The 13,926-nt window shown below is 31.8% G+C and overlaps 2 protein-coding genes across 4 annotated transcripts; one reads left to right on the top strand and one right to left on the bottom strand.

Moving 5' to 3' along the window:
* The first annotated feature begins 2,145 nt into the window (after nt 1-2,145).
* On the top strand, nt 2,146-6,473 carry LOC140822548 (EH domain-containing protein 1-like). 3 transcript variants are annotated; one of them, XM_073183319.1, is made up of 16 exons: nt 2,146-2,334; nt 2,428-2,507; nt 2,962-3,030; nt 3,141-3,198; nt 3,456-3,511; nt 3,597-3,636; nt 3,732-3,793; nt 4,080-4,199; nt 4,297-4,399; nt 4,502-4,551; nt 4,630-4,758; nt 4,843-5,094; nt 5,188-5,267; nt 5,554-5,680; nt 5,797-5,940; nt 6,107-6,473. In XM_073183319.1, exons 1-16 carry the CDS (start codon nt 2,250-2,252, stop codon nt 6,290-6,292), a joined length of 1,641 nt encoding a protein of 546 aa, XP_073039420.1. In that variant the 5' UTR covers nt 2,146-2,249; the 3' UTR covers nt 6,293-6,473. The 3 variants fall into 3 exon arrangements, with proteins under 3 accessions (XP_073039420.1, XP_073039419.1, XP_073039421.1); XM_073183318.1 differs by having other exon boundaries at nt 3,594-3,636; nt 6,107-6,472; XM_073183320.1 differs by lacking the exons at nt 2,146-2,334; nt 2,428-2,507; nt 2,962-3,030 and having other exon boundaries at nt 3,185-3,202; nt 3,594-3,636; nt 6,107-6,471.
* A 4,201-nt stretch (nt 6,474-10,674) lies between these two features.
* Nucleotides 10,675-11,547, bottom strand: LOC140822544 (uncharacterized). The gene has a single exon (XM_073183315.1). It carries the CDS (start codon nt 11,447-11,449, stop codon nt 10,838-10,840), a length of 612 nt encoding a protein of 203 aa, XP_073039416.1. The 5' UTR covers nt 11,450-11,547; the 3' UTR covers nt 10,675-10,837.
* Nucleotides 11,548-13,926: the final 2,379 nt, after the last annotated feature.

Here is a 13,926-nt window from a genome sequence, read left to right on the forward strand (position 1 = left end):
TAAACATAGATTAAATGTACAAATTGTTAAGAAAAATGAGCTTAAAACCCACAAAATAAAATATTTATACCAGCAACCCAACCTTATGAATTGGAGATCTCAAGACATTGGTTCAATAGGAAAACTAAGTTATAAATATTAGTTTGAGTACTTAGAATTAGTTAAGGCTCATTCCTATAAAAATCCAAGTAGAAAATACATGTAACATGTGGTGATGTTATGTTTTCTTTTAATGATTCCTATACCTAAGAGTTAAGGTATGACATGATACTCTAGATAGGAGATCACATATATAAGTGAGAAGTAATGGCCGCTTCAATGAAAAACACTTATGAATCTAAGATATGTTCTAGGGCCTAAATGAACACAACATGAGAACATAATATCTTAGAATTATTGTCGTGTAAGTAATATTGACTTGATTTACATAAATGATTGGGTAGTTCAAGACATCATGTCATTACACAACTAATAAATCCGGTAGTATATTATTAAAGAAGGTTCAAAGTCAAAAACTAGTTATCCTGATGCAATAATAATTCATAAGAGCTTTCAAGTGAATATCCATACATGCATTAGTTTCATTCATGTAGGGGATTGTTGGATAAATAGTGAGTGGTGAATGAATAATGTGAGAACTGTCCTACATTGAGATATGTGCCAAATAAAGTTTTCCTTATTAGCTCCAAATTTTTAGCTAAGGGTTTGGGCTCCAAAGGGTACCACAAGTTTTTAGAAGGAGGAAAACGCTATTAAGATGTTTCTTGGTGAAACACACACGGGAGCAGTTCAGTGCAGTGTGGTGTCTTGACGATGTTAATCTTTTTGAACAATATTTATTTGAAAAATAGTTTTTATTTCGAAAGAGTCCAATGTCTGCACCCTCTAGTGCTCCAGTCGAGTCTCGCGTGACTGCGTTCTGGCGCAACTGTGCGTCCCTTTGCACAGAACAGTGTGTCCCATGACTTATCACATAAGGTATGTCCCTTGACTTATCACAGAAGAGTGTGCTACTTGGCTTATGTAACTCACTCTTTAAATAATCATCTGCAGGCATTCATCATATACTTTTGCATACTCATTTCGTTTTATACTTTCTCATTCGAAGCTTGAATGTTCAAGCATATCGTTGTTCGCTGCCATCTAGAAATTGTAGTGTTGCATTTCTGGATTTGAGTTGTTGTATTTGGAGACGATTGCCATATCGTATAGCATATACATACGGACAAATTCGTCGTACAGACAAAAGAATTTCCTTGGATCAACTCGTACTACTCTATGTTTCGAAGATCAACAGAAACACAACTAACATATTTAAGAGACCGACTTAATTAGAATGAGCGATTGCGAGAGATAAAAAAGATGGTGAGTAGTATTTTTTAAAAATAAAATAAAACAATCTAATTTTATTTTCGGAAATTAATTTTCTGAAAAATGAAACCAGACAACTTAACATAAGTCAAGAGTCTAACTCAGCTTTTGTTAATCACAAACTTTTAAATTTATCTTTTCAAAATTTCAAATTTCAAACAGAATTGATTTTGAAAATTTTGATTTATCATTATCAATGATTGACTACTTTCTTTTCTACGTTATCATCAATAGTTTAATGAGACAATTTTATTTGTGTATGAGCTTTAAACCCGACAGGAACTAGCGATAAATGTTGCGTTAATTATATCAACTATTTTTGTGAAAAATTTTAAAAACATTAAACTCTATAAAAATATTAATAAACTATTACATTTTTTATTTTTCAAAAATCAAATTACAGTATGTCCTTTGCTATAAAAACTCACACACATTTACATAAGAAATTAAAAACATGATTTTGCTTTGAGTAGGTATCTTGTGAGACGGTCTCACGAATCTTTATCTGTGACGAGTCAACCCTACTGATATTCACAATAAAAAACAATACTTTTAGCATAAAAAGTAATATTTTTCATGGATGACCCAAATAAAATATCCGTCTCATAAAATACAATCTGTGAGATTGTCCCACATAAGTTTTTGATTTTTGTTTTGTTTTTTTTTTAATTTTTGACGGAGGATGTTGTTTCGATTAGCCCGATAAATGTTAGAAAGGGACTTATGAAGAAACTGTAAGATATTTAAGAGAGAGAACCGGAGAAAATAAAAGCAGGTACAAATTGAATTCCCCCTTCCCCATCTTTTCAAATTCTTCCTTACAGACTCACTAATCCTCATCACTTATCCACACGTTTAAATTCACTGAGAAAGGAGAGATGGAAATCCCACCACTCACGATGAACTCGTATTCCAAGGAGTCTCAGAAAATGTATCAAACTTGGTTCAACATCGCCGATTCTGGTTCTTTTCTTACCTATTTTTTAACACTTTTTTACAATCATTTGAAGTGTTTTCCAGTATCTCATCGATTGATCGATTCTTGTATTCTTTTAGATGGCGATGGCCGTTTGACAGGGAAGGACGCGATTGCCTTTTTCGCTATGTCCAATTTATCAAAGCCTGAACTTAAGCAGGTATTAACACCAGAATGTACACTCACTTTTTCAATTTTATTTCCCTAAGCAAATCTTTTATTTCATGGTTTTGCTTTGATTGAAGAGGTTGCGATCCAGACTCCCACTGGATAAATGCAAGGAGAGTGTGCGGCCCATTTTATTGCTCATATTTAATTTTTGGTAGATATTGGTCTTTAAGAAACTGGTAAAAATATATTTAGATGACTCGAACTCCAAGTTTTGGATGGTTTTGTGTCATCATTTACTTGTTGGAGGATTGAAGCAGGAAAGCATGCTCAACTCAATGATATACTCGATGTTTGTTTTTAACTTGGGACAAATACTTTCTGATGTTATGGTTGTTTATGGGCGAATAATTTTTCTTTGATTGATTCAACTCAAGTATTAGTTATTCATACATAGTTTTTCCTCTAAAATTCGCCTATAATTTGATTCGTACCTGCTGTAAAAGGTTTGGGCAATTGCTGATTCAAAAAGACAAGGATTTCTAGGATTGAAGGAGTTCATCACTGCAATGCAGGTTCTTATTCTACATTACAAAGGTTAAAAATTAGAAGGCTTGATGCATATGAGATTTTTACATTCATGTTTGCTCTTTTTGCTTCTTTTTGCCTTTGCTTCCTATTTCAGCTCCTATCTCTGGCACAAGAAGGACATGAACTGACCTCAGATCTCCTGAAGAACACATGCAAGTGGATACATTCGATACCTTTTCTTAGGGGTTTTTTACTCTTTGTAGTCTGATTTTGAAGTATTTTTCTTCTGTATAACATAATTATCGTTTTGTTTGATGCAAAACTACACCTTTTAGAGAAATAAATCATATTTTACTGTGAGACCAAGAAACAGTTTTTATATTAGCAACAAGGTGCTTTATCCCATTATCTCTGTTGTGCTTCACATTTTATGATCGTTTAACTCAAATTGAATCTTTTGTTCTTGAAGATCATCTCGAAACACTGAGTCCTCCATCTATGGAAGGTTTGGATACCTTTGTCGAAGTAAGTAGTTTTCAATCTTTGTATTGTTTACATACACAATATTATGATCTACTGAGGTCTCAGCCTTGCATTTCTCACCCAGAAGGGTAGAGTTCCAATATCAAATGGCCATTCTGAAATTAATGGTAAGTAACATATTTTATTGTCTGATATAAAATTATTATCTTGATTCTTCATTCTTATGAAGCTTTTGATGAGTTTGACATTAAAAACAATGCAGGAAGTACTCAGCCGCAGACAACTTCTGCTAAGAGTTTTTTTAGCAAGAAGTCTAGAAACAAGGTACTACTATCATTAGTTTCACTTAGTGTTATTTGAAAACTTTTATTAAAACGATTAGGTGCATTTCTGCTTAATAGAGGACAATGCTAATTTCACTTGACATAATGTTAAGTGATTCCTACTAGTCAAGTGAACCATTACATTGAAAAACACGGAAGCCATCATTATGTTGATGACAATGTGTTGTCAACTGATATAAATTTCTAAGATAATTCAGCCTGGTGTTTAGATTTAGTTTTATGTATATTTTTATTGTCTGACTCGTTATTTTTAATATTCTTGCCAGAGCATCACCTCATTTGAAGCCATTACTTCGGTTGTCGATGGTTTGAAGATGTTATACAATGAAAAGTTGAAGCCACTTGAAGCTACTTATCGATTTAATGATTTGGTATCTCCTGCCTTGGTGGGTGGATTTAAGATGGCATTCTTGTGTATAGAAGAACATAAATTTTTATTTAAATGGGCATGTAATTACTTATAAATATTTTCTTTACTGACAGATGAGTAGTGATTTTGATGCCAAACCAATGGTTATGCTTTTGGGCCAGTACTCAACTGGAAAAACCACATTTATAAAACACCTGCTCCAGTGTAACTATCCAGGTTAGCTAGGTTCTGATCATTTAGAATATTTAAATAACTTTATAGTTCATGTCGATGTTATTCTCTAGCTTGTGACATGTTCTTCTTTTTTCCTTTTTTCAGGTGCTCATATTGGACCTGAGCCAACCACCGATAGATTCATTGTTGTCATGGTACTAGAAGTTAGATGAGATTTGTATTGTTTTTGAGTATTTAAGTTTTTCATTCGTTATATGTTTTCATGTTATCAGTCTGGGCCAGATGAACGGAACATTCCTGGTAATAGCGTTGCTGTTCATGCTGACATGCCGTTTACTGGTTTGACAAGTTTTGGTGGATCTTTTTTGTCAAAATTCGAGTGTTCTCAAATGCCACATCCTGTAAGTTATGATTTTAGAGGTGTTTAGTGCATTATAGGTTGCAACGTTAAGCTTTTGACAATTTAGTGCAATTTTTACCTGCAGTTGCTTGAACACATCACACTTGTCGACACTCCTGGGGTTCTATCGGGTGAAAAACAACGGACCCAAAGGAGCTATGATTTTACAGGCGTAGTATCATGGTTTGCAGCAAAATGCGATCTTATTCTTCTTTTGTTTGACCCTCATAAACTCGACATAAGCGATGAATTCAAGCGGGTAATTTCATCGTTACGTGGACATGATGACAAGATACGTGTTGTATTGAATAAAGCAGATCAAGTTGACACTCAACATGTTAGTATAACAGAGTTCTCAATTTATGTAGATATTCACATGGTACAGTCCTTGTATAATAAGGATACTGACTTATCATCCCACATGTCACAGTTGATGAGAGTTTATGGAGCACTAATGTGGTCACTTGGGAAAGTTTTGAACACTCCAGAGGTAGCGCGTGTCTATATAGGGTAGGATTCTAATCTCTTACACTTGGAGTTTACATTTGAATGAGAAACCGGACGGTCTGCACCAAATGTGGTTGTTGACACTGAAACTTCATTGCCCTTCTTTTAAAGAATTCACAATAATTTCCTTGTAAACTTCTCTAATCTTCATGAGCATGAGTGCGTTCTTATTCTTAATTATTAGTTTTGCCATTTTTTTCTGTGTTATCTTTACCTCATCTATGTCTTAAACATATTATACTTGGATAATCATGGGTTGATGTCAATAATATTTCCTGTGATATGCAAGGTCATTTGACCAAAAGCCTGTGAATGAAGCTGCCGTTGGACCAGTGGGGAAGGAACTATTTGAAAAAGAGCAGGATGACCTCCTCCAAGATTTGATTGACATCCCCAAAAGGGCTTGTGATCGCCGGGTAATGACTAAAGCGAACTTTACATAAACAAAAAAATGTAACATTTGCTGCCTACATATAATTATCAGCATGATTCATTTTCTCGAAATTGGAAACTAATTCAAGTTCATTTCCAGATCAATGAGTTTGTCAAACGTGCTAGAGCTGTCAAGATCCATGCCTACATAATCAGTCAGCTCAAGAAGGAAATGCCTGCTTTAATGGGCAAAGAAAAAACTCAGAAGAAGCTTATTGCCAATCTAGATAACCTATTTGCAAAGGTAAACCGCCGAATACATGACCTCGCTCTTCTCCATTCGGAGAGAAAAATGTGGGTCTCTCATGAAACTTGTATGCTTTTCACTACATGTTAGTTCACCCTTTGAAACAAGGTAATAAAACACAAACTCAATGTTTATGACAATGACTGGAATATCCATGACACAGGTTCAGCGAGAATTTCACCTTCCTGAGGGGGACTTTCCTGATGTGGACCAGTTTAGGGAGGCCTTGGCTCGTTATAACATGGATGAATTCGAGAAACTGAAGCCAAAAATGATTCAGACTGTCGACGATATGCTTGGCTATGACATCCCAGAATTATTGAAAAATTTAAGGAACCTGAATTGCTGAAAATGGCAACCCCTTCAAGAAATTTTGAAGCCGGATTTGTTTAATACGGTGGTTATATATTTGAGTTCCAAGTCTTTAAAAATTTCATCACTCTTCCAAAATATTTGATTTCGTGCCTGTTCTAGACAATATCGATCGAAACACATTCAGTCTCCACTCTGGAAATCATACAAGATTAACATGGACACGAATGATATAATCATTAGCATCAAATTCATAACTAAGGGACAATGAAGTTTTCATCGTTTTCATTTGTTCTTTTATGAACTATATTATTCTATAGTTACCAAGTCAAAATTAGGAAAATTGAATCTTAGCATCTGACCCTTATGCATTGACTTGAGACGAAATTATTGCGTAGCCACCCAACAGCTCCACAGCAACAATAATAATCTTTTAATTAAATTAAATCCACTGCAACTAATATTTTGACAATGCTTTTGCGAAGTTAGTTGCGTATAATTAACTAATTTGTGCGCCTAATAACATTAGATTATACATTGACCTAAGGCTTAACCATGATCTCCATTTGGAAGTTGCCTAACTCTCTCCAAATTAACTTTCATGCTCACCTTTTCTCCCCATTACTGCCATATTGTTTGTCCGTTTTTATTATTAATATGTTATTAAAATCTTAAATTTAAAATAAGATATCGGATTCAAGACTCGATTGTAACAAAAAAACGTTCTTAGCAACAAAAAAAAAAAAGAAAGAAGAGAAAATGATAGCCGTACCAATCAGAAACAAGACAACAAAGGTAATCTAATTTGGCCGATTCTATCCTACTCCAGGTGAGGTACTCTCTTTTGCTTTTTTTTCTTACACTCGTTTTTTTAAAATTATTATTATTACATTTCACACTACTTTAATCAAAATCAACCAAATTAATCATTAAACTAATTTCGTTTCATGTATATAACATGTGTTATATCATTATATTATTTTTATTATTATTCTCAAATTTTAAAACTTAATATTTTATATTTAAAAATTACGAGAAATTTTTATTTTATAGTAAAACTTTTATGTTTGAGGTATGAAATTTTCATTTCTATTATTCTTATTTTTGTGATAGAATCATATAAAATGTAAAAAATCAATATTTTAAAATTTAATTATTATAAGAAATTTTATGTTCTACCCATTTATAAAAGCTAATAAAATTATTGTAGTTATTTTTAAATGCTATACATATATATATTATTTAGTGACAGAGAGTAAATTTGTCGGAGTAGGATAGAATTGTCCATCGAATTTCGTGGAAAGAACCCGTCAAGTTCGCAGGTTGTAATAATCCGAAGTAATTATCACTCAAATTTTGACTTAATCCACTAGTATTTATATTCAAAGTCAAATTTAATCGTTTTGAATTGAATTGAAACAATCGGCTTGCTACGTACCTATCTCTCTCTCTCACACACACGAGATAGTATACCTTCTATTAAATCTTCGTAATTTTTAATTTGTATATGATTTCACTTCATATAAAAATACACATATATTAAATTGATTCACATAAATTTTATTCTTTCATATGCAAAATAATTGTTGAAGAAAATTTGATTTGACAAGACTTTAATCTAAAATAACAAGGATGCCAATTTTTTTTAATTTTTTAAAAAGATAACTAAATTCTAATTTTTTTGAATTTATAATAAAAAAAAGAAGTAAGAACAACTGAATATTGATTCAAATTTTTTGAAAAAATTTGACACCGATTTTTAATTTTAGTTTTCTATATATGTCTCTTGTAATTAAATATTTTTTCTTTAAACATACCTACATTAATTATTTAAATTTATTATGATACGTAGTATGTTCTTCAATTTAATCAAACCATATTAAATATCAATATAATATTATTTGATGCAAAAAAAAAAATATATTTGAACATAAACATGACATAGAATAAAAAAAATATTTAATTTTGAAAGTGATATTATTAATTTCTGTTTTTTTTTTTTTTTTTTGAATTTCATGTTTAGGAATATTCATTTATTCTTATTAATATAAATAATTTCAATGAAAAAAAAAATGAAATTATTTATTTATAAGAACAATGGACAAGCAATAAACACCACTTGGACGATAATAATACAAAGTCAAAAAAATGGTACACTTCATTTAAAGACCCTCCTTCCATGGAAAGGCATGAATCATTGTGAAAAGCTTAATTAAGTCTTGTACTTAAACTTGCTTAAAATGTTTTGTTTCCCTCAAAAGGGCTCTAACATAGGTTAACTATATTAAGTGTAATTAGTAAGACTTTTTAAAAAGAAGAAAATTGATTATAATGAAAAATAGGAAACACAAATTAATAATTTTGTTAGTAAATGATGCTAGAATGTATAATTGTTTTTTAAGCGATGTAAAATCGTATTTAATAAAGTTTAATTATGACTTTTTTAAAGAAAGATTAACGAACAAGAAGAAAGGAATTAAAAGAAACATAAATTAGAAATTTTACTAACAAATAATGTTAGTAATGTAACAATCTTGGATAATTAAGCAAAATGGTGATAAACATGCGGTTGATATTGACATTTTACAACATACAAGTTAAAGGATATCAATGCTAATGTTTTATAGTATGATTAAATCGAGTTTGCATTTGATAACACGAAAGATAAAATGAATGATATAATATATTGAATAGAATCTAACAGAAATTAATGTATTACATTTAAATTTATTTTATTTGGGTATTATTTATTTGTTTAAGATAATTAAAATTTCAGTTTAAATAAATATTTTTTACGTTTAAGATCGTATTAATGTCGCTTAATCTTAAAAAGTTTGAAGTTTCGATCTCACCCTTCGACGTGCTTAACATTTTTTAAAACCTTGGTGAAAACTACATCTGAAGTTAGGAATAACAATAGATCGGATTTTATATAAAATCCACATCATTCAGGGCAATGCTAGACCTCATTCATACGAGTAGCATGAAGAGTCTAGAAGCAAGTCTGGGACACATAACCCATTATATATATATCACTGATGAGTAGGTCTCTTGTGAGACGGTCTCACGAATATTTATCCGTGAAACGGGTCAATCTTACCGATATTCACAATAAAAAATAATACTCTTAGCATAAAAAGTAATATTTTTTTTTATAGATGACTCAAATAAGATATTTGTCTCACTAAATACGATTCGTGAGACCGTCTCACACAATAATTTATATTATAAAAAATAATACTTTTTTTTTTATAGATGACCCAAATTTATAGTTTATATTATATTTATTTACAATGACTGCCCTAATCCTTAACCTTAATTCACAATAGTTTCGTCTCTTGTTAATTATTTATTTTAATGTTATGGTTTAATTAATTTTAATAAATATATTAATTTTTGAACTTTTTATTGTGTATCTATTAGTATTAAAAATATGTTTAAAGTTTAACGAGTTTGCAAGTCCAACCCAGACTCGAACTTGTCGGATTTTGGGTCGGGGCGGATCATGTCTTGGTCGAGTTGGCCAAACTCATTCCAAATCCGTTCTGTTGTCATCCTATCTATGATCTACATAAGATCGTAAAAAATTTGAAAGCTAAACTACATTTCATGGATGACAAACTTTGTTAGATCACAGATAAAATACATCAATCACGAGTGGACTAATGTTCTTCATATCTCAACACCAATAATTTTAAATGATGTGATATCTCACAATTTAATGAAATTTATATAATACATTATTCACGAGTGGAGTCATGCTTTTCATATCTCACTAAAATTTCAAGAGTAACAAAAAAAAACATCACTCTCACATATGACTGACTGACACAAGATAATAACTTATTCTGGTCACATTGCTCACAATCTTGGTAGTGTCGATGCTATCTGTAAGGGCAAGTGTCCTACAGAATCTGGACCATTTATTTTAAAAAAATTGATGAATCTCACATATGTATTGTTAAAACTGTGCCTTTGATCTTTTTATGGAGCAATGTCCCACCAGGTAGGGTAAAATCTTCCCACAATCTTAATGACCAAAATCAGGATTCATTACAATCCGACATGCCTTTCCTAGCAACTATTATACCTGTACAATTATTCACACACACAAAAAAAGAAATTTACCAGATTTTCATCCAAGAATATATGAAAAAGTCAACCTCCACGGCTATAATCAAGGAAATGGCTAAGCGGACAAAAGGGAGAAGGAGACAGTAGAAAAGATAAGAGGGGAGAAAACTAGGAGCACAAAAATGGCGGCTTTGTTCGGGCGTAGCAGAAAGATAAAAGCAAGAAATGAAAATGAGTCACTTTCTAATGGAGTTATCAATACTTCCAAATTCAAATAACTGGGGTTGCTATATACGGAAATGTACAATTTGCAAATGGAAATTCCCAAACAGATGAAAAGGAAACTGAATAAGAAACAAACTAATATTGTACATATGAAGCAAAGGATTTAACAGAGGATTTGTTTATATAAAAACTAACTCATAATTTACATCATGATTGCTCAAGGATGTAGAATTTCTTGCAATGTATAAGCAAAATCAACCTTTGTCCCTTTAATTCATATCTTTTATCCCCAAGTTCCCCAAATCCTGTCTCCAAGAAAACTCATAAACCTCCTGATTGACCCTTTCTCCGCCACTCCCTCCTCGTTCTTATCTTCCTCAGCGCCGGTGGCAGTATCATTCCCGGCAGCTGAGTTCGAATATGGAAAGTTAATATCTTGATTGGTCAAACTCGGCTCAGACTTCTCGGACTCCTGTAATTCAAGATTAATAATGTCACTTTTGATGCTTTTACCCTTCCTTCTCTCCTTCTTGTTCTTCTCCTTTTTCTTCTCGCTCAGAAGGCTATCTTCAAAAGCATCGATTATCTCGTGTATTAGCTGACGATTGGGCGACGAATCCCACTTCACCCAGTAACTCGTGTAGCACCGGAAACAGTAGCAATTGAAGTGGGGAGGGTGATCTGCGGCCGCATCCTTGGAACATCCGGATGCGAAGGGGGTTTTCTTGGAAAAGTTAGCGGAGGAGCAAGAGATGAGGTACGCCAGAACTTCTCTTTCGTCAAGAGATAAAGCAGCGGTCAAAGTCAATATCACCGCCGGCAAAAACGATAGCACCTGGTCGGAAACCGCCGGCGGCGTTGGATGCACGGTGCCTCGTCTGCAATGTTTCTTCATAGCTAAGTTTTAGAGAGAGAAACAGAGTTGTTTGCTTTTCGTCTTTTAGGTTTACCAAATAGCTTTTTGAACCAATTCTCGATGGCTTGAGCATAGAAATTGGTGACGTGCTGGGTAATTTTCCAGTGCTTCGCATAGACATGGTTACCAAATAAAATCACCTCTTCATCGAAAAACAACACCTTTTAAAGACAAAAATTTGTGTGAGACAGTTTCACGAGTCGTATTTGTGAGATGGATCTTTTATTTGAGTTATCTATGAAAAAGTATTACTTTTTATGCTAAGAATATTACTTTTTATTGTGAATATCGGTAGGGTTAACCCGTCTCACATATTAGAATCTATGAGACGGTGTCATATCCATTTTAAATTAGCAACTAAAAATTTTAGTCGATAATTTTTCATAATATACATGAATTAAAATTATAGGTTATATATTTGAAAATATTGTTTGTTTAAAATAGAATAATATCATTAAATATTATTTCTACTTGTTTTAAAATAACTTTCACAAAAATCAAAGTTTAAGGTAAATTATAAATGTATTTTATTTTATTATTTTAAATGATAGCTTCAATTTTAAGTCAATTTTAGATAAGATGTACAAACAGACATAGATTCCACTAATTGATTGTTGACGTAAGGATTTCAGTAATCAATAAATCCATTATTAGTCCTAATATGTTTTAGTGGACAATATATAGATGATATTTAATAAATTATCGTAAATTTATTTATCTATATCAATATCTTCTCATACAACTTTATCACACAGAACGTAATCAATGTGATTTACCTAGTTAACGTTATTTACATGCTATCATCGAAAAATAATGATGGCAAGTTCTCGTGTCAGTAAAAAATGCACAATTAATTTTGAGAGATTTAAAATCAAAATATTTGAAAATTTACTCTCTTTTTTTATAATAAAATTTACTTTTAGATTATAAAATATATTTTTTTGTATGAGAAAATTTACTTTAAGATTACAGGGAGTATAAAAAACGAATAATATGGGAGTCCTAATCGTTGTCTGGTTGTTCCTTTCGTGGCAACAAGTTCTACAAATTTCTATATGGGCTTCGGAATTAGACTCTCATTAAGACTGGAAATGTATTCCAGGCCCAAATATCTATTTTCTGAGGCCCAACACAGTACCCCAATCTTTTTTGCTTGATAATTGAATATTTCATAGATTTTCTTGTAAATAAAGGTGCAAATACAAATTTAAAAAATTGGATCGCATGTTTATAACCGGCCAATTAGCCAAAAACGTGGCAAAAACTTGTGTGAGACGGTCTCATGGGTCGTATTTTGTGAGACTGATATCTTATTTGGGCCATCCATTAAAAAATATTCTTTTTTATGCGAAGAGCATTACTTTTTATTGTAAATATCGGTAGGGTTGATCCGTCTCACAAATAAAATTTCGTGAAAGCGTTTCACAAGAAACCTACTCCAACAACATTATAAAGAATATTTTTTATATTCTTGTATTTCTGGTTGCTTCGATGCTACATGTGGGGCACTACCTACATATGGTTTGGATTGACAATATTCACACACATATGTGATTTTAAAAAAAATTAGTAGACCTTATGTACATGTGGTTAAATTTAGGTCATTGATTCTATCATAGGGTAATGCCCCTATATGTAAGATGAAATCAAACTATAATTCTCAAGTTGTATACTTTTTGAAAAGGCTAATTCTCCACACATATTTCTTTCTTCCTTTTTTTTTTCCCTTTGAAAACACATTATATATTGAGCAAGTAGATCCGATGACGTGAAATCTAAGCATATCAACTTTACAAAATTTCAATATTTCGAGTTCATATAGCAAATAATGAAAAAGACCGGGCTCAAGTTATCTAGCTCTCAGCCACATCGTAGCCTTTCTAATTTGCATGTACAATTTTGCCGCTCGACTCCGTTTCTACGAGTGCAAGCAAAGAAAACATTAGGGAGTGATCTTGAGTAGTTAAATGTATAAGTAAGCACAAGTAATTTGAAGAATTAGTAGAGAGAAAGTACCACAATAATTGTTTAATGATTTATAAATAAACTCCAATTTTTATATTGACGGTGGCGGGCCAGGATTCGAAATCTATCCGAGATAGTTTTTTTAACAAAAAACAAAATAATCCATAACAATTAAAATTATAATTATGATACTTGTTCATCGTAGTCTCAAAAAGTTTCTCATTAACGAGATCTTCAATATTTTCATTATTGAACTTGTATTATTCAGAAACCGACCAAACATTGACTATATAATATTATATCTCCATCATCTTGCAAGAAAAATTAACGAAGATCAAATAAAATGAATGTCTCTAAAACCAGTCATTTAATGTTAGATGATTAAATTAAAAATTTTCAAACTAAAATATACAAAGATAATCAGTATAGACATAATATTACTATTAAAGTTGTGATCTACGATTTCATCAATTATAGAATCTGAGTCTATA

This window comes from Primulina eburnea, unplaced genomic scaffold, assembly GCF_022965805.1.
Source record: "Primulina eburnea isolate SZY01 unplaced genomic scaffold, ASM2296580v1 ctg897_ERROPOS2485870+, whole genome shotgun sequence".
Taxonomy (NCBI): Eukaryota; Viridiplantae; Streptophyta; class Magnoliopsida; order Lamiales; family Gesneriaceae; genus Primulina; species Primulina eburnea.